Source organism: Festucalex cinctus, chromosome 13 (genome assembly GCF_051991245.1).
Source record: "Festucalex cinctus isolate MCC-2025b chromosome 13, RoL_Fcin_1.0, whole genome shotgun sequence".
Classification (NCBI taxonomy): domain Eukaryota; kingdom Metazoa; phylum Chordata; class Actinopteri; order Syngnathiformes; family Syngnathidae; genus Festucalex; species Festucalex cinctus.
Window position 1 is genome coordinate 930,606 of NC_135423.1, and position 21,534 is coordinate 952,139.

A 21,534-nucleotide genomic window follows, 5' to 3' on the forward strand; every position below is an offset into this window, starting at 1 on the left:
GAAAGTTTCCATTAAGATAGCGTTTTTAAAAAATTTCAATTAACATTACTTGGTGTAATTTTATGCTCAAAAATGCATTTTAAAAAGTTCCTTAAAATATTGCATGTACAGGAAATAAAGTTTTGCGTTTGCCAGCGGAACGCCTCATCTAATATTTCCATTCCGTTTCCATGGAGAAAACAATTTGTTCCATCTTGAATTGATGATCGCACATTTAATGTCTCCAAAAATGAGGACGTGATTCATAAAAGAAGCAAGGTTTAATTTACAGTTTTACTAAATGTACATTTCTTTTTAAAAAGTATCCTTATACACAATAAATACAATACAAAATTAATCTGTAATACTATACTTCAAATTCTCTTGCGGTCTTTTTTTTTTTTTGTACATTATTATTGTTCCTTTTTGTCTCTCACTCTTTTTTTTGTCGCCGTTTGTGCTGTGTTTCTGTTGGAATTGTCCACTGGGCTTCCATTAAAAAACAAACAAAAACACACACAAGGAAGAAAGGAGGAGAACAGAGATGAAGGTTTCAGGATGACCCTGTGCTGCCCCCTGCTGACTAAAATGAATCAAGGCCTTGTGAGCTTGAAGGTCAAACAAGGTCAGAAAAAAAAAAAAAAAAAGTTTTCACGTTGCTCTGCTGTGTTGGACTTGAAACTTTTTTTTTTTTTTTTGGACAAGTATGTCATCATCACCCAATCGAATGCATTGCATGATTTCAAATTGGTTTTATGACTGAAGCCCGCAAAATATTCGGGTTATTGGGTGAAATTCCAGCATGAACCTAAATGCACTCCATTTGACCTTATGTAACCTTTGGAACGCACACGTCCAACTGTTCAATGTTTGCTCACAACCTGCAACCCTACAAACAAGCAGCTGAGTGAAAATATTCAATAGCTCAAATACCGATGATTCATTTTCCAATCATGTCCATTTTTTTTTTATTTTTATGCCTTTCTGCAACTCTTCCAGTTGCACTGGAAATTGCTGGTGGCACTCCAAGGTCAAAGGTGACTTCCTGTTTGATGGCTTGTTAACGTTAATCAATTGCAATGAGGTCATGTTGGTGTAAAATAAAAATTAACCACATCATTTCCATAACTTCGCTTTTTTCTTTTTTACATTTATGGGATGAAACTGAATGCAAGCATCCCAAAATGAAGGAAAAAACCCCCAACAAAAAACCCGAGGTAAATGTTTTTCAAAGGGCAACAACTAAAATTAACTTGTTAGCAATTGCAAATTACAAATTACAAATTTTATACCCGTTCTAAATGTTCAATTCTATTTTTCTGGGTTTTTAACACGCTTGTTAAAGAACATAAAAGTGGAACAATACAGGACCGTCTCAGAAAATGAGAATCTTGTGATAAAGTCCATTATTTTCTGTAATCCAATAAAATAAGCAAAAATGTCAAATTCTGGATTTATTACAAATCAACTGAAATATTGCAAGCCTTTTATTGTTTTAATATTGCTGATTATGGCTTTTTTTATTATTTTTTATTTGACTTGGTCTGAGGAAATATTCTAATATTTTGAGATAGGATATTTGAGTTTTCTTAAGCTGTAAGCCATAATCAGCAATATTAAAATAATAAAAGGCTTGCAATAATTCAGTTGATTTGTAATGAATCCAGAATGTATGGCATTTTTGCTTATTTAATTGCATTACACAAAATAATGGACTTTTTTTTTTTACAATATTCAAATTTTCTGAGACAGTCCTGTATGTACACCTAAAACGAATACCGTTTTATCATGTACTTTGATTGATACGGTAATTTTATAGTAATACATATTTATCTGAACTGTAAAGTACTGAGTCAAATTTGTGTTGGGGTCAACTTTAATTTTATGCCACTAGATGGCATTGGCAATTCATGTTGGATGCTGGTGACAAAAAAAAAAGAGCAAATAAGATCACGAAGCAACTTGTTGGACTTGTAAATTACGAGTCCCCACAAATATATTAGCCGGTACTCTCGATTATATTCATGACTGTATTGCTCAAATGTGACTCCTTTGCACAACGCTGAATACCTTTTATTTTGTTATTAATTGATTCGGATGCGTATTGTCATTACTAGCGACGGAGCTTTTCCTGCAAACGAGCCGGGAAATAACGCAGGTGATGTTCAACGAGCTCTCTTCCGCACTTGCTGAATAAAACGCGTCTCGCGTTGAAAGAGCAAAGTGACTCGGCGCCACTCCAAGTGACTAACGACTAACCTGCAGCCGAGCAAGTGCGTACGTGAAAGAGATGGTGGTGCTTCACCATCCAAATCTTGGATAATGGCTGCAGTGCAGTGCGTTTCGAGACTGGAATCTCACAATGTTGACCGTTTGCCAAATAAGGGGCATGTGTTAATCGCTGTTGGAAAGAAAAAAAAAAAAAAAAAAAAAGAGGGAAAGTTCATTTGTTATTACAGTGCTTAGTTTGAAACCCTTATATATACTGTAATATATACTATGGAAGCCCATTCCCACCAGTTTTTTTGCGGCAAGCTCAAAGCTTTCCATTGGATTCAATTGGGGAATCAAATTTAATAGATTAAAATCAACTTTTAGATTCTCATCGAGTGCAACGAGGTCTTCATGTTTGTAAACTGTTTCAAAATTTGCTTGTCGTTTCAAACTTTTTCATTGGAGGATTCGGATGGTGTTTATATATAACTCCCCACTGACGGAAACGGGCCACTGACAATGAGAGGGAAAAAAATGAATAAATGGGGGAAAAAAAAAAAAAAAAAAAAACCTTTTTCACTGGTGGATTCTGACGATGTTTAAAAAAAACAAAAATAAAAAAAATCCCCCATTAGTGGAAACGGGCCTCTGACAATAAGAGGGGGGAGAGAAAGAGAAAGAAGAAGAAGAAGAAAAACCTTCTCACTGGCGGATTCTGCCGGAGTTTAGAGAGAGAAAAAAAAATTCCCCCACTGGTGGAAACGGGCCTCTAACAATGAGAGTGGAAAAAAAAACAAAAAAACTTTTTTCTTTTTTCCCACTGGCAGGAATGGGCTTCCATAATATACATACCCACATTTTTTTCCCCTCTGTGAAATTTCCAGTCAAACATTATGCCGTGAGAGTTTTTGTCATAAAATATGCGCCTTGGCTCAATCTAAGTTGGGAAAGCTTGGTTTGGAAACATTGTGATAAAAAAAAGAAAAAAAAAAGAACATGTTGCCATGATCGCACGACAACACAAGTAGAAGCCCGGACAGGACAAGACAACAAAAACTTGACTAGAGAATCCGGCGGACAAACTTGGCAGACTCGTCAAGACTCCCTCCCGAGTCTCTCGAGCGCCCCCCTCCCCTCGACAGTCCACGCGGGGCCAAGGGGGCGGGGGGGCCGTTATCTGCTCTGAGTCTGCGGCACCAGGCTGCCGTTGTGTCCGCGGCCGGCGACCTGAGGGTGCTGGGCCGAGGCGGGCGAGGCGGAGGAGGACGACGACGGGGGCCCCGAGGGTCTGTGCGGGGGGGCCGAGCGTAAATGCGTCCGGCCGTTGCCCCCCTTGTGTTGGTGGTGCCCCCGCAGCGCCGGCTCCTGCTGCAGGTTGAGGATGCTGTCGATGGCGCACTGCAAATGCTCGTTGAGGGAGTCGTCGGGCGGGCTGCCGCTGGAGAAGCTGGCGTTGTCGGGCGAGTCCGACTTGCAGCGCTTGGCGGGGACCGAGGGGAAGTCCGTCGGAGGGGGACCCGGCGCGTGCTGGTCCATCCGAAAAGTCCCCGCTTGCCTCGGTTTGGTTTTCCCGCTCGCCCGCTTAAATTTCGGGAAGTCGGCGTCCGGCTCGGCGCGCTCCTCCCCCTTCGCCCCCTTGACGGCGTGGTTGAACACGTCGTCCACGCGGTCCAAGCCCGGGCCGGGGTCCCGGCCTCGCTTCTCCAGCTTCACGCTGGCTATGACGGTCCTCTCGTGCGAGGGGGCGGAGTAGGGCGCCGAGTCGTCGTCCCCGCCGCCGCCGGGGACGCCCGGCCGGACCCGGGGGCTAACGTTCTCCCGGTACGTTTTTCTGAGGGGGAGGCGGCAGGTGGTCTGCGAGGGCGCCGGGGCGGCGGAGGCCGGGTTGTGGTGCTCCAGGCCGCCGTTCATTTGCGGCGAGCCCTGCGAGGGGGTGGACTGAGCGGTCGTCGCGGTGACCGACACGGGCGACTGGGTCCGGATGACCCCGGCGGGCGCGGGGGCGGACGAGGGCTGAGAGTTGGGGGTGTTGGGCTGAGAAGTGTGCACGGGGTCTAAGGCCGTGTTGTGGACCACCTTGCCGAAGCCCGTTTGGTCCTGCTTGATCTTCAGCTTCAAGCCGATCCTCCGCCGAGCCTCGTAGGTTTTAATGGGCGGCTTGCTCGCCCTCTGCGGGAGGGCGTCGTCGTCGTCGTCGTCCCTTTTAGAGTTGGAAGACGAAGAGGAGGAGAAGAGCGATGACGCCGCGGGGGTGCGCGGTAAAAAGGGGCTCTGGCCGCTCGGTTCGGATCCCCCGGGAGGGGCGGGGCAGCTACTGGACCACGACACCGAGGCCCCGCCGCCGCCCTGCTTTATGACCAGTTTTGTGGGGGGGAAGGAGGCGGAAGGAGGAGCGGCGACAGGAGCGGGAGGCGGCGCTGGAGACGGGCTGGGGGCGGGAGGGGGTTTCGGCGGGGCGTGCGAAGGTGCGGCTGGTGTGGGAGGTGCGGGTTCCGGCGGCGGAGGGGCTGCGGCGGCGGCGGCGTTAGAGGCGGGGTCACCCGGGGGGGACTTCTGCTGGGACGAAACTAAACTCTCCAACAGGCGGGCGTTGGCCACAAACTCCTCTGCAATCACACACAATCAAATATAGTCAGAGAAAGTACAAGTACAAGCACAAGCACAAATACAAGCAAAGTGGAACCGCCCGTCGCATATTGTAATAATAAAGCTAACAGTATTCCACATCAAATGTTTGTGCGGAAAAAAGTCAAATGTAAATATAAGTAAAAGTTAAGTGTTCAAATATTTCACACTATTTTTTATTTTATTTTTTTAAATAAAAATGTAAACGTGCATTTGCATTGCTACCTGCCACAAGGACTGCGGATAGAAATCTCTGACTGACAAATAAATGAATAAGCTAAAGCAGTGATTCTCAAAGTGTGGTCGAGTACCACTACTCGGTGTATATGGGCTCCCCCTAGTGGTACCCAAATTAATTACTGCAGGCTGTATTTCACTTTTAAGTTCAACACATTTGCATTTAATCTTCGTTTGTTTTCAAACCTTTATTTATGTAATGTAATTAGAATACATTTTAATTGAATCATTACTTCGGTACATTTTTCCTAAAATGTTATAGTTTGTGCTTATAGCCTTTTTAACTTTATTTCTGTAAAATTACATATTTGTTCTTACATATTTTTTTTACTTATATTTCTTTTTTTTGGGTAATGTAACGACCTCATTGTTAATTAATGTTGTTGTTTTTCTTGTATTTTTTTATGTCTTGTAATATTATGTACTTAGCCTTCTTGGATGATATTCCTTTTTTCTCATAATATTTTCACGTGAATCCTTCAAAACATGGTGTTTTATTTTTCTCATGATAGCAAGACTTGGTCATACCATTTTCTTATAATATTCCAACTTCGTGAATACAAACACTGTCTCATTTATGATAAATATTGAGGCCTGCTCCGCTCCTATATTTTAATGGGCTGGCACTTGGTGTTAAAAGTTTGAGAACCACTGACTTCAACTAAACATGCCAATCTTTTCCTAGTCATGTATGGGGGCTCGCATGTGTTAAAAAACTAGGACGCGTGCATCCTAGTTTAGAGGTTTTACTTGGATAGGCACAGCCTACCTGGTCTCTCCTTGGCCAAGATCCTGTCCTGGCTTAATGCGAGCTTTTCCTCCTGGATGAACATGCGGTCGATCATCACCATCTCCGCCGAGGGACCAAGTCTCTGCTGCGATTCAAACGTCATTTCCGTTTTCAGGTGAGCGGTTCAGGGAGACAAGGGGAGGACAGGTCCCGGTTCGGGCGACTCACCTTTGACTCAGAAAACAGCAGGTAGCGATATTTATCGAGCATGGCTTGCGTTCTCTTCAGCAGCTGGGTGGCGACGCTCTCAAATTCATCGTCCACTGTGCACAGCATAAATATCATGGGATTACCAATCACGTTTTATATGATAGATCATCGTTTTGTTTGATGTAAGCTTTCCTGCTCTGCTATTGTTATTTACTAACACAATTAATGGAAAAAAAAAGAAGATTTTGAGGGTCCTGGAAAGGTTGAATAACATTTTAATTCATTTAATTTGAGAAAATTGATTTAGTAGTCGGGCTGAGTATTCTCAAGAGACCTCACGAGTTGATTCTTTACATTGCGATTCAATACAATTTTGATTATTTTATTTAGGTTGTCATTTGATTCGATTCAATATTGACTTAAATACCAATTCAACAATTGCGGTTTTCAAATCACATGAAAAGTACCGACCGATATTTGATAGGCTAGTAAATTGAGTTTCATGTTTGGTCACAGAACAAATGAATCTCGGAAATAAAAAATAAAATAGAATAAAAGGCAGCCGATCTCCAATGCTGTCGTTACCTTTCTGATAATCTTGAGACGAGTTGGCAGTTCCCTGGTAGAGATGGTAAGGCAGCAGTCGGTGCAGCGTGTCCTCAAACGAGTAGAAAGGAGCGTTGTAGTTCGGGTGAAGCACCGAGCCTTGATGTTTCCTCAGCTGCTCCATCAATCTGCAGAGGAGAAAAAAATAAAATAAAAAATCTTACTCCGCAGTCTTAAAATAAATAAAAGTCGAGAGAAGAACGTGAATAGTACAAGTATCCCAAACCTGGCTTCTTTGTTCGGCTCCGCACTGAAAGGCATCTTCGCTGTTATCTGCAATGTGAGATGAAAGAGGATTATTATGGGAAATTGGCTTTTTAAGTACTTGTGCACAAATAGTTGGGTCCCCTAGAGGGCCAAATGTGTAATGAAACAACCGAGTCAATCTTTAGTTATCTGCCTATTTCTGAAACTATTTCTGTGAGAGGTTGTTCACTTCTGAATTACACTGAAGTCAATTTTTAGGCCAGACCGATTTGGATGTTTTGAGGCTGCTGCTAATGACAATATTTGGCAGAAAAAATAAATAAAATTGAAATATGTGATGAAGTGAGAGTTTGAATGGGACCGGACCATTCTCTTTGTGTGTATGGTGCTCAACACAAACGCAGCAGCTGCTTGCTTTTGAGCTAGCTTCTAAGCAAACTTAGCTTGTAGCAAACGTGTTTGACGTCATGCACGTTGAAAGCGCGTCTCTGATCAACTGATGAAAGGAGACCGATTCTGTCCTCTTTCATCTAAAACGGCTTCAAACATCAAAGCGGATGTCGGAATGGAAGAATGTTGATTTGTTGTGATTGTATTGGTGTTAATGTTTTGTGTTACATTACGTTTGTTTTGTTGTGTTTCTGTAAATTTCAGATTTGAACTCACAAGCACTCGCCTATGAGGCAGACCTGCCGGTTCAAAACATATCATATCTGTGACGTTGGCCTGTACTGTACCCCAAAATGTTCTCCGTAATAATAAAAGTGTGTCAAAACAAATAAGAGTAGAGATCTTCGCTTACTTGAGGTTGTAGAGGAGCGGGGGGCTGTGGAGCAGGCATTTGGGTGACATTGGTGCCTAACACGTGGATCTGCATGCCAGCTTTACCAAGTGTCATGCCTCCAACTGAGCTGATCACTCCAGGTTTTGGCTGAATCTGTGGAATTTAAAAAAAACAAAAAAAAAAGGGGGGGGGGGGACATATTTAATATAGAACAATTCAAGTACGATTAAAAACAAACAAACAAACAAACAAACAGGCGATGCAGTGCAAAAAGTAATTTGTTTGCCATTTGTTTTAGCCCTCCTTAAACGTATTAAAGGGATTGAATAACGTCATTATTTCTGACGTAGAATTAATACCTTTAAAAACTCATTTTTCCACTTGCTGTTGACTGACGATGACGTCGCCTGCGCTGAGGAAGTAGGTAACAACTAATCATGGCTAAAACAAACCCAGAAAAAAGGTGAGCCCTGATTGGTCATTACCTCCTTCCTCAGCACAGGTGACGTCAAGTGGAAAACAGTTTTAAAGGTATTAATTGTATACCAAAAAAATTATGTAGTTATCTAATTCATCTATCCATCCATTTTCTTAACCGCTCGCTCCTCACAAGGGTCGTGGGGGTGCTGGAGCCTATCCCAGCTGGCTTCAGGTGGGGTAAACCCTGAACTGGTCGGCAGCCAATCGCAGGGCACACAGAGACAAACAACCATCCACACTCACAAGCACACCTAGGGACAATTCGGAGCACCCAATTAACCAGCCATGCATGTCTTTGGAATGTGGGAGGAGACCGGCGTACCCGGAGAAGACCCACGCGGGCACGGGGAGAACATGCAAACTCCACCCAGGAAGGCCGGAGCCTGGACTCGATCTTGCGTCGTCAGTTTATCAAATTCATTCTGGACAAAACGTTTACTGCTGAAAATGGCTCAATGACTCAAGTATCCCTTTAAAAAACATTTTAACACACTCTAAACATCTATCCCAAAAAATGCAAACATAAAATGGACAGAAAATGCGCATTCACTGTCGTAAGTGTGTCTGACATGTGCCTTTAAGACGTTGACCTTTCTGCATGTGAACAAAAACAATGGAGACAAAATACAGCTAGACAAATAGATACGGTCCATATAAAAAAGAATAAAAAATCAGCAGTGTAGACGAGAATCTTGTAAATAAAAAGACACACTTGATGGAAGATTCCATGTTGTTATAAAAAAAATAAAAAAATAAATAAGATGACCCACCTGTGCAGGCTGATTAAGGCTCACGGGAGCGATAGTCTGATTCACCTTGGCTCCAGCTGGTCCCTGGACTCCTGAGACGACCTGTAAGTCACTTGAGGCTGCAAGCAAGACGAGGCGGACCGTCAGAACGCTGCCGCCTCGCGTTTTCCGGGGTGCGACGCGGGCTTACCTGTAGCAGGGCTTGTAATGAGCGCGGAGGTGGGCTGCAGCGCCGAAGACAGCTGAGCGGGTGTCGCGGCGCTGGCGGATGAGGTGAGCGCCGCTTTGTCGACAGGCACGTCTTGCTGCACGCTAAACTGGCTGTTGGCGGGAGCCGGAGCCTGAGCCTGGGCCTGAGCCTGAGCCTGAGCCTGAGCCTGGGCCTGCGCTTGAGCCTGAGTTGGCTGCTTGACCTGCAGCAGGATGCTTTGCTGGATCTGGAAGCACATCGACAAGGACAGCAGAAAAGTATGATACCAATCAACGCATAGATTAAGGAGATGCATGAAATGTATTAAGGGGTACTCATCGTGTGAATGTTCTTCAACATTCACAAAAGCAACGTAAAAACAAATATGTGCAGTCTGCTCCTTTCATTTGCGCTGTCTGAAGTAGTTAATTTAATCAGGAATTTTAAAATTTAGTCTCAGTTTTAGTCCAGTTTGAATCACGCTTGTTCGTTTTTAATCATACTTCGTCAACCTCATCCCATTTTTAGTCGACTATAAATCTAGCTTTTTTTTAGTCTTTTAGTCCAAGGAAACAATTTTATTTATCTAGCTTTAGTCAACAAAAAGGGTTAACGTTTTAGTCTAGTTTTAATCAGGACAATAATTTCACCCTTGCTTTTTTTTGTGTTAGCAGATCATGTTGAACATTTCCGATCTAAAAACTATTTCACATTCATTTTTTTTCGTTTATAAAATTAACACGAGTCTGGAGGAAAAAAACAAACTCTGAAGGTGATTACACACCTGGTGGAGCTTGTCCAGCAGCTGCTTCTGCTGCAGCGAGGGCTGGCTGATGGCCGACAACGTCTGGATTTGTGATCCCAGCAGCGCCAGGTGCTGCTGCTGGTCCGCCGTCAGGCTGTGGACGGCTTTTAACACGGCGGGGGCCGGCGCCACAGCGGGAGGGGCGGCGAACGGGTGCGCAAGCGGTGGCTTGGGCGACCGCGACACGGGGGGCTGCTCCTGGTGCTGGAAGGGCGCCGGCTGGGAGGCGGGCCGCGGCTGGGGCAGGAGCTGCACTTGGATTTGGGCCGCTTGCTGCTGGGCGACTTGGGGCTGCGAGGGGGACTCGGCGGCTTGGTTGTGGACGATGAAGAGGGGCGGCGGGTGGGACGAGGGCGTGCACGAGCGGGAGGGCGTCTGCGACGGCGGCTGGGGCTGCGAGGGAGGACGCGACTGTTGGTGGTGCGGCGACTGGATGTGCTGGCCCAGGGTCAGCGGCGACTGTGAGGGCTGCGGGCTGTCGGCCACAGGGGGCGCTGCAGCGTGAGCGGTCAGGGCCGGCGAGGGAGACATACTCCGGATCTTCAAGGGCTGCTGGTGGCCACTGGAGGGTACCTGTGGGGGAGGAATATAATTATAATTTAACACTCAATAATTTGGATCACACATAACTAGAGATTGTAATTTCTGTAAAAAGCTGGAGCTGAAGCTGAACTACAATGCTGTGGATTTGAATGAATTGCTGAAATGTAAAATGTGAGACTTGGATGGAATTGTTTGAATCGGTCAAGAAATGCGGAAAGAGGAGATAAATATGTCAAATTATCTTTTGATTTGCTGACTGGTGTGACTGTGGGAATGTCATAAGTATCGACGTCCTGAATGAGCTGAATATTTTGAAGTTGGAATTGTTTGAAGCAGTTCAAAAGATGTGGAAGGACATGATCAATCTGCAAAAAAAATAAAATAAAATATTTGAGAAAATGTGACACACTGAAAAATGTGGGAATCTCTGGACTGTAAAATAAATAAATACATTTGTTCCCAAGAATGGAATTTCAATCGATCAGGAAAAGCGGAAATTTTAGAAGGACAAAAAAAGTGGAGAGAATAATAATAAACAAACATGATGGAACATGAAGAATTTTGGTGTGAAAAAAAAAAAAAAAGACTAAACGTCTGAAAGAAAATCTTCATCTAACTGCAGTTTATGTTTTTAAATACAACAATTTGTGAACTTTATGTAAAATGGAGAATGTAATCCTAAAAAATGAGGAACGTGATAAGTGATTCAAACTAAAAGCCATCCTGAATTGTGCCAATATTTTGAGGCGGGAACTGTTTGGATCGGTTTGAAAAATTTAATCGGACGTATATTCATGGCAAATGTGGAATTGTGGGAGAAGCAGACATTTGAGAAAAAGTGTTTCCAAAGTGGTCCTGAATTTTGGATCTTCAACACACACATATTGCATGAAAAAAAACAAACACAAATGTGAAAGCTGGAAACGGCTAATGATTGCATCTCAGAGAATAATTAAGTTCCCCCCTCCCACCCACCAAACAGAAAACAAAAACATGACAATCTGACTGGAGTGGACTCACTACTTTAAAAGATGGAGAACTTCGGTTTTGGGTTCCTTCAAAATACAACTCAAGAATTGCCGCAGGACACTTTGCCTTAGTTGAGTGCAGCATTATCAGATCTGATTGACTGACTGATTAGTCATTGACGGGAACACTGTGAGTAAGTTGGTTGAATTTGATTCTTGTTAGTCAAGAATGAAGAAAGACCATGCATTTAATGAAGGTATAACGATACAGTAAACCAACGAGGAGAGGAGGCACCGAGCTCTGCCATGATAGCAAAAAAAAAAAAAAAACTGCAAGTAAAACGTGCACCCCCCCTCAAATGTTTATATGAATATTAAAAACCGTAAATATACCACCATCTACTATCTCGAAACACTTACACAATATCGTTTTAAACTCATGATATTACTTGAGTTTGAAAAAACATAAAAAGATTTTGTAAAAGCGCCATCACGTTCAGGAGTTTGGGCCGCAAGAATGGAACATAAAAAAACAAAAACGTATAAATACGTCTTTGGGAGCAAATGAGTTAAGAATACAGTACAGTAAACCTCCACCATGGATTATGGGTTTGTGTTACCACTATTTTTTTTGTCCAACTATAACTCAACTGCAGCAGCATACAAATGTGCTGAACACTGACTGTAAAAGAAGGGAAAACACGTGTCAAACAAAATTTTTGCTGAAGTGATTAGAAAGAGATCATTTAATTTCTCAATCCTCTATCATCCTGCTTTTTACACCTACAGGGAGCAAAGTCGGTTAATTTTACAATGTATACCTTTAAACTTATTCATGTATATTGTGAGATAATAGTCTTTTGGATTAAAAAAAAAAAAGATTTGTCTGCTGTAAACACCGGGATTGGCATGTTGTTAAATTGTATTATATTTTCATCTATCGCTCTTGCTCTTTCGCAACATTAACGGCTGATAAAATTGTTTTACCAGTAAATCGGTCGGTCCCGAACCGTAAATAAAAAGCATTCCATTTGACTTCCCTTCAAAGAAAGCCATTTGATTGCCAAATCATGCAGAATATTCTAAGAGATTAATAATGACCAAGTCTCATGCTTTCACACACAGCAAAGCAGTTTTAATAAAACACACAAGCTGCAAGCATGTTAGCTATTTGTGCACTACAGCACAGTGACATGGAAGCAAGACTACACAAATAGCACGGCAGCTAAAGGGGGGAAAAAAGAAGATAACGTCTAAGGGCTGTGGCGGCGGCAGCAGCAAGTGGGCGGGGGCTCAGCGCGGAGGGCACGTCTACCTGCTTGACCACTGGGGGCCTTTGACCCGCCAACGAGTCACTTAATTGGCCGTCACGGACAACGCGGGCCGGAGCCGCGGCGCCGGCGCTGCTGACGATTACAGACGCAGGGACCCCCGCGGAGGGGGCCGATTCGCCCGCTCTGTTCTCCGGCTAATAGTTTACCGTTCCCGGGGTGAGGGAGGAGAGAAGGAATGACAGGGGGTTGGATGAGAGGCAGAATGGTGAGCCAGAGAGGTCAGACCGAGGCTGTGTTTGGAATCATTTACTTACTCCTGACTCCCAAATCACACTGAAGGGATTTTTGTGTCGTAGATTTTCTAGTTTGCTCATCAGTCAAATGGAAAAGACTTTTCAAACACTTCTCAGCCACGCGGTTAGGTCGTTCCATCATGGCCGTTACGTAATTACAACATACAGGATGAACGTCAGACCAATGATGCTTTATTTCCCCCCCAAAAATAGTAACAGTACAGTGGTGACTTGAGATAAGAGTCAAGGTTTTTCCCGCGACCACGCTCTTAACTCAAAAACATTTGGATCTCAAATCATCTTTCCTGACCGAAATCAATTTGATGGCCGCCCCAGTCCCTATCTCCCAGTAATATTATACCCGATTCACCTGATTTTGCCAATCAGTCGATACCCAAACTTGAAGCTTTTTTTTTGTTTTGTTTTTTTAAAGTAACTGTTAAATATCTACCAAAATGCTGCTTATTTTTGAATCGAGTTTACTGCGACCGTAAAGTGCTCATCTCTCAAGTTTGTGCTAGCAAATCAAAGCAAAAAAATATCTGGACAACAGCTCATATCTCAAAAACCTTTCAGTCAAGAAGACACTCACTCGTACTGTATCTCAAGGCACCACTGCATATTGAGCCAAATGTTTTTTTGTTTTTTTTTACAAATTACGCATGACTGGACATCTTCTTTTTCTAGCGACCATCCTTCTGTTTACTAATTTCCAAGATGATTGATGGCATACTAAGGGATTGCCTGTGCTCACTACACATACAAACAGGACTAGAAAATAAACGTACCATTATGGCAAACTCACTATACAAGAAAATGAGAATATTGTGATAAAGTCCATTATTTTCTGTAATGCAATTAAATAAGCAAAAAATGTCATACATTCTGGATTTATTACAAATCAACTGAAATATTGCAAGCCTTTTATTATTTTAATATTGCTAATTATGGCTTTGAGCTTAAGAAAACTCAAATATCCTACATCGAAATATTAGAATATTTCCTCAGACCAAGTAAAAAAAAAAAAAAAAAAAGCCATAATCAGCAATATTAAATCAATAAAAGGCTTGCAATATTTCATCTGATTTGTAATGAATCCAGAATGAATGGCATTTTTGCTTATTTAACTGCATTACAGAAAATAATGGACTTGATCCCAATATTCTCATTTTCTGATCCAGTCCTGTACTTTCTAATGGAAACGAAGTGATTCCCAACACAGCCCACTTTGTGACAATGTTAATGAATGTCTTCGGCGTGCCGAGAGGAAGGAACTGACCTGCTGCAGGAACATCTGCAGAGACTCCTGGCTGAGGATCATGCTGGAGCCCTGGTTGGTGAACAGAAGCCTTCCTGGGCTGTGCTGAGCCTGGTGAGAGACCAGCCCGACCGCGGTCACTGACGACGACGACGAGGAGGACATGGACGGAGCGGCGGAGGATGACACGGTGCCGACTGAAGGAGGAGCCTGCTGCATGGCGAGGACAGCGGCCTGCTGGGCAGCCTGGTCGGTGGCGCTCCCCAGTACCGTCGCACACTCTCCGGGCTGCCCTTGGGTTATGGTGGCTGCGCCGGTGCTGCTGCTGCTGCTACTACTAGTCGTAATACTACTATTAGTAGTAGTACTACTATTACTAATACTACTGCTAATGCTGCTACTGCTGGGGACTCCGCCCGGCTGAGTTTGCAGAGTTGTCTGAAGGCTGACCGCCGGGCTTAAACCCTCCACCTGACCGAGCATGGTCAGGGAGTTCTGGATGGGCATGCCCTGGATGACCGTCGGGCCGTGTCCCGACACGGTGTGGGTCTGCGCCGGGCTCTGCGTCTGCGCCAGCGAAACCGGCATTTGAAACAGGGTCGGCGTGCCCATCTGGCCAGGCTGAAGCTGGATGGGTCCCGACAGAATGTGAGCGGCCCCAGGATGTCCCTGGGATGTCAGCACTTGGCCCAAGTTGATGTTCTGGTTGGCGGTTAAGATCTGGTTGGCAATGAGCTGCCCGCCAGGGCCCTGACTGGTTATGATGTGGCCCCCGGGGTGTTGGGTCAGGATCTGCCCGCCGGCTTGCAAATGCGGCAGGAGGAACTGGTGGTTCTGACCTTGCAGGACCGTCTGAGAGGGAATAACAATACTGCCTGATTGGTTCAACAAGTGCACGCTGAGCGGCTTGCCGGCCGCTGGGGCCGCCTGCTGCTTGAACAACGTCTGTTGGAACTGCGAGCCTTGCGTGGCGGCTTGAGTGCTGAGTACAACGTTTGAGCCTGGTTTTCCAGTCAGAAACGTTACATTCTGAGCTGCAGACACTGGAATTTGCTGCAACCCGAGGGCCTTGGCGGTGTCGTTGGGCAGGTTCTGGGGCGTCGGCGGCTGCTGTTGCTGCTGCTGTTGCTGCGGCGGCGGCTTGAAAAGTTTCGTTTGGAGGGCTCCCGCCTGGGAAGGTTTAGGCTGAATGGGCGTTGGTGTGCGCTGGATGATCACGTTGTGCATGATTTGGCCTTGCGTTTGAGAATGGGGTGCCATTCCTGAACTCAGGGGCGTGCTTCCAAAGCCCAAAAGTCCAGCAGGTGCGGTCACGGTGCCGCTACTGGTGCTGTTCGTACTGCTCACGACCGCGGCCGGCCCGTTTAAAGCTGGAGATCCCAAAGTGGTTTTGTTGCTTTGGATGAGAAGTCCACCTCCCGACGCCCCGAGGCCCGTTTGAGTTGCGGCCCCCGAAACCTCTGGTCCAGACTGATGCAGCTGGTAGCCGCCCATGGCTTTGGCCAGAATGGGCTGCCCGGACTGGTTGATAGTCATGACTGTGGGTTGACCCACAACCTGAATCTGTCCAATTCCCAAATGTCCAGATTGGCTCCCGTTGGGGAGCGTTTGAAGACTTGAAATTGGTTGAAGCGTCACGTTGCCGAGGCCCACGGGCTGCATGAAGGGCTGAACGCTGATGGCCTTATTCATGACCTGTGGTTGGAGCTGAAGACCCTGCTGAGCCAGCACGGAGCCCAGCATGTCGGCGGCGTTCGGGGGAGTCGCGGCGGCGGCGCCTTGGGCCGACCCGGGAAAGATGGCCGCCGCCCCGCCGACGCTGATGCCTACGCCGACGGCCGCGCCGCCGGCTCCCGTGAGGCTGGCGTCGGGCAGCGTTTGCACCACCTGCGGGAGGCCGGGAATCCCGAAGGATTCCAGGTCCAGCTCCGCGTTGGCTTCTTGTAAACTCTGCTCGGTGATGTTGGCCTCGGCCAAGCTCTGCTGCAGGATGTCGCACGGCTCGTGGTTGGTCCCGATGCCGTTGCTCCCGCCTTCCCCGTCGGGGGAGCCGCCCAGGATGTCGTCATCCTCCAGGAAGTCCAGGTCGACGCTGACTCTGGGCAGGCCTGCCGCCTCATTGGCCGAGAGCTGAACTGTAGGCTGGACCTCTGGAACATGGCCCTTGAATCGAGGAGTCAACAAGACGACAACTCAATTTAGGGGTGCCAGAAACTACCGTCTACCGCATATTCTGTTTTACATTTGTGATTTCTACTCATCTACGTTTGCTGCTCGGTCCACTCAGTTTTGATCAAGTCAGAACGCCATCAAGAAGCAAGCTGATTGTCATTACTTGGCTTGAATAAGCCAAGTGCTGACAATCTTGGATAATGAAAGAATTGCTTCGAATGGTTGACAACAAAACGTCATTTCAGGCTAACTTCAGTCTACTGGTACCTTAGTTATCATCTAATAACAGCCTCCTGGGGACAAGTGTTAGCACTTGCGCTAAAACACCAAAAGCTTTGGCCAATGTTTTTGTGACGTCAATATCAAATAAATGATTTCAATCTATAACCTCAGACGTGAATACCCACAAACAGGCAAATCAAAGCTTGTAGGCGCGTTAGTGGAGCGGACAGGCAGAGGAGTGGGGGGGTGGCCGGGGTTTGACGGGCATGCTGCACAGACATAGAAAACAAGGTGGAAGGGGATTGGGGGGGATTCTACTCACCCCGGTGGTAGAGAAGAACGAGCTGGCGGGATCACCCGAGCCATCCAAAAGGTCGTCAGTGTCCAACTACGGACACGCGCCCACCCGGGATAGGACAGACAGAACCCCCAAGGCCCCCAAAAACCAGCAGGGAAAAAAAAAAAGCCACCAGGACAGGGAAACAGAACATCAGAGGAGGAGGTGGGTGGGGGGGAGGGGCGATGGTGAGGAAGAGGACAGAACATAGAAAAGAGAACCAAGATTGTAAGGAATCAGCCAAAAGATTAGGGAAAGAGAGGCACAACGACAGGGTTTTGCAGACTTGGGAAGTGTTAGTTTGTTTGTTTTTCATTTTTGTGAGTAAAAAGGGAAAGGACAGGCTGAACCCATAAACAGTGCATTCAAAAAGCAAACGTATCCAAAACGGTGGAAGGGAAAAAAAAGAGTAAGCAAAAAGGGATTTGACTGCAAGGTGCATCAACCAAAAGCCTGCTAGTAATAATAAGCCTGAGCAAATAATCGCCTGTTATACGCGGAATTATAGTTTTACACTTAAAACAATGCGGGTCCGTCAAGGACAGCAAAAATGTCAACTTAGTAGGGCTGTGCAATTAATCGAAATTCAATTACAATTTCAAATATTACAACCAACAATTACAAAATCAGCATAATCGTAAAAAAAGATTATTAATACTAATTTTTTAGTTGTTTAAATGTATACATTTGCACCTTTTTTTTTATTTTTAAAATAATTTAATAAATTTTGTTTCATTCAAAAGGAACTTCCATATTTACAGTGTTTCAAAGACATTTGTCTTAATATTGCTCGTTTTTGTTTTTTTACATTTAAACAATATTTTGTTTTGTACCAAATAAATAAATGATCGTCCTACTGCGCAGTACACAAGCTGCGCTCCAACTTCAAGTTTTTGCCAACATGAATAAATAAATATTATTAGAAATATATATTAGTATAAATTCTGTTTGGGCCAAAAGGAACTTACACAATTATAGTGTTTCTATTTTTTTTTTAATGGTCTTAATATTTTTAAATGCTAAAACATTTTTTTGTTTAGTACCAAAATAATAATAATAATAATGTGAATAATCGTGATTTCAGTCATTGCCAAAATAATCGTGATTATTATTCTTATTTCCATAATCGAGCAGCCCTACAACTTAGGTTCATATTTGTATGATTGGTATCTAGTGATGTTACATTCCCACCCAGTCTGCAAAATAGGGAGACCATATAAAACCCCGCCAAACACATTTAAACTCATAAAAAAACATACTTTCTATACAGATCATTAACATTTTTGAACACCAAAAAAATGCAAGCATAAAATGTAGAGCAAATCCATACTAAAAAGAAAAAATTTGTTTAATAGTTGAAGCCTTAAAAGAAAAATCTGTGATTAGATTTTAAAATCCATATTATCGTTTTGTCTCAATACCATCGACCAGCACTTTATGCATCATCATCATCATCATCCTCATCCTCCCAGCAGATAAAAAGCCACCGCCACATGTTGTCATACTCACATGGGTCTCAGATCCATGAAGAAAGTCATTGAGAGCTTCAGGGTCACTGCGGGTGAAAACAAGAGGGATATTCACAACTTCATGAGGGAAAAAAAAAAAAAATAATCATAAAGTCGCCTCTGATTGGCAAACTCTTGGTGTCAAGTAACTTACCAAATCACATCGAGAAGGCACCTGCCGTCTTCATCATCCATGACAACTGTTCAGGATGACATGAAATGACATCAGTCATCACAGAAACACAAAAAGAAATACAATTTACTGTTACATGACTTTCTACCTGAGAAGTCATATATAAACACAAGCAAACTACAAATAAATGTAATTATAAGAGGAAAATAAAATAAAAGTTGCAGGGGAAAAAAGCTGCCATATCAAGCAAATAAAGTCAAAATATTAAGAGAAAAAAAAAGTCGCAATTATACTGGGAAAAATATGCAGTTATGAGGAAAAAAAAACAAAAAACGTCACAAACAAAATTAAGAAGTCACCCAAGACTGAACAATTGACTAAAGTAACAAGACTAACAAAAGATGCTTTCCAATAAAAGTTCAAGCATGAATTCTAATTTTAGCAAGGGAATGTTGCAATTCCCTCCCACACAAACAAGAAAAACAAAACAAAAAACAAAACATCAAATATTTATTAGAAATATTCCAAGTTAGATTAACGAACAAATGAACATAAAAAGTCTACACACCCCTCTGTTGACATCCAGTTGTGCCATATTTTCTCCACTTGATGTGTTCCATTGCTGTATTTAATTAATGCATTGGCATTTTTTGACCCTTCTCCTGACTGATACTTTGAATAACGAGATCCTTCTGATGATGTACGGTATTTTAAAAAAAAAAAAAAAAGCCACAAAAATGACAGGAAAAGCCTACTGGAACATCTGAACTGTATGTATTTGGGGTTAATCACCACATCCTGTTATAAGAGGGTGTATACACTTGTGCAACCAAATTAGCTCAGTTGCTTATTTTTACCTCATCCCACGACATTTATTTTCAAATAAGTTATCCAGGTTATAGGTCACGTTTATGGTAGAATTTTTTATTTTTTTTTAATTGTTCATTTTGATCCTATTTATTATATCACAAATATCTAGCTATTTTGTGTATTTATAGTTGACAAACCCCTTTAAAATTTTCAAAGGCACTATTTTAAATCCATAAGTACATCTTTATTAGATTTTTTTGCTTTTAAAATATGGTCAAACTCGAGGCATGTTTTTTGACCCCACCAATGATCAGCTCCCTTTTTGTTACTCTGACCTCATTCTTATTATTTTATTATTAATCTGGGCCCTTGGCTTTCTATAATTACATTAAGTTTATCATTAGTTGCCTGTTTTTGTGTTAATTAAGCAAGCTTTCCAATGATACTAACCTTATGAAAACAGGATAAAGACTAAGAAAGTTAGGAAACTTTGAAACTTAGATTCAACAACAACAACAAAAAGGAAACACCAAAAATTTAAACCCAATTGTCTGTAATTTCACCGGTTTTAAAAAGTCATGACTTTCTTAATATTTGTCTCAGGGAAATGATACTTTAGTCACTGGAATTGTATTAAAATGATGATATGCTCGCTTCGTGTAAATCAGTTGCTCTGAAAATTTTACACGCATACCTAATATATTACCAAGTGTCTGTACTTTTACCACATCGCTTCTTGTGTTTTAAATGTAAAACATTTTTATTATGTCAATTTATTTTTAGAAGTGATCATCTACACAGCATCCACCGGATCAACGCAAACAACAAACCGAGAACGCGCGGTTTCCACGCATCCCTCCCGAGCAGCTTTTGCTTGCGCCGTCGCCGTCTTGACTCAGGACGACCCCAGCATATTCATACCTACAAAATACACAACGCACACGAAACCCCAAAGAAACCAAAGTAACCCCCGCGCTTGCCTACTGTACAAAGACAGCGGATATTAGCCATTTAGCGGCGCCACTACGCAGGATATGAATGGGAGTCGCTGCGAGCTACATGCTAACTAGTATGTCCCCCCCAACATCTACGCCTTCGTAACACTTATTCCGTCACGTTCCGCTTAACGATAACAACCCCAAAACTCGCAGAAAATGTTTACGTGGCGAATAAAACCACCACCGTCCAGCTGTGACGCGCGCAATTTATCACATCACCTGGGCTCCGTTTGGTTAGCCTTAGCTCGTTAGCCTGCTAGCCCAAGCTAGGCTACCAACAATATTCGGACGTGTATCGCTAGCTCCACATCCTTTGACATTCAAAACAAACCGCCAGCGGAGGCGGTTTAAACGCCCGGGCTTGCACGTCCACACTCGGCCCGAGACGCTGTTCGTAGCTGGGACGTTGAAGGCTGCAAAGCGCGCAGAGGGGCAACCGATGTCTCCTAGCGAGCAAAAAATAATAATAATATGAGTTTAATGTTGGAATACTCTTGGATGGAGGGGGGTATGCTTGGGAATTCGCTGGGAAAAAGGAGCACCGCGTTTTTGGCTGGCCCGTGCGGCAGTGTAGCGAGTCGACGCCGCCCGCCGTGCACTACGCGGCGGGCCATGCGCTGCGCGAATAAATGCAGCTTTGTTGCAGTTATTGCGATTAATAGAGAAATTGCTACATTGTAACAAACTCACCCGAGACGATAGAGGTGCAGGCAGCGCGGGGTCTCCAGGACAGCCTCGCACGGGCTGCTGCACAGGACCCGACTACGGGCAAGGAACATAGGAGACCGCCGCTTTGCCTGATGGTAAATCGAAACTCGATACTTTCGTGATTTGCGTTTTTTTATGTCTTGTTTGACAACACGGTTCTGTTATGTGTGCTCAGTTTGAATTGGATGTCGGTTTTTGAATTAAGAAAGAAAGCAAAGGGAGGAAAAAAAACGTTCGTGATTTGCCATCAGCGAATTCATTTGTCCTCTAGAATATTGTTGTTGATTTTTTTGTTTTAAAATATTATTCTGAATTGTTTATCAAGATTACTTTTAAAGGACAATCTTCAAACAACAAAGAAGATTAAATGTCAATACGGCAGCACAATTTACTAGTGTAGTGTTTCCCAACCTTTCTTTAGCCAACATTAGGGAAAAAAAAGTTACAGCACATCCACCAAACAAAAATGCATACAATTACAAAATACAAAAATG

At 43.7% G+C, this 21,534-nt stretch overlaps 1 protein-coding gene across 4 annotated transcripts; it reads right to left on the reverse strand.

Annotated features, from left to right (window-relative positions):
- Positions 1-241: 241 nt before the first annotated feature.
- On the reverse strand, positions 242-21,144 carry bicra (BRD4 interacting chromatin remodeling complex associated protein). 4 transcript variants are annotated; one of them, XM_077541434.1, is made up of 14 exons: positions 21,023-21,144; positions 18,546-18,591; positions 18,393-18,438; positions 16,869-16,934; positions 14,174-16,315; positions 9,796-10,389; positions 9,012-9,258; positions 8,843-8,940; positions 7,611-7,745; positions 6,828-6,874; positions 6,581-6,729; positions 6,014-6,108; positions 5,825-5,930; positions 242-4,799 (listed from the first exon to the last, which is right to left on the reverse strand). In XM_077541434.1, exons 2-14 carry the CDS (start codon positions 18,584-18,586, stop codon positions 3,367-3,369), a joined length of 5,199 nt encoding a protein of 1,732 aa, XP_077397560.1. In that variant the 5' UTR covers positions 18,587-18,591; positions 21,023-21,144; the 3' UTR covers positions 242-3,366. The 4 variants fall into 4 exon arrangements, with proteins under 4 accessions (XP_077397560.1, XP_077397559.1, XP_077397562.1 ...); XM_077541433.1 differs by having other exon boundaries at positions 19,093-21,030; XM_077541436.1 differs by lacking the exon at positions 16,869-16,934.
- Positions 21,145-21,534: the final 390 nt, after the last annotated feature.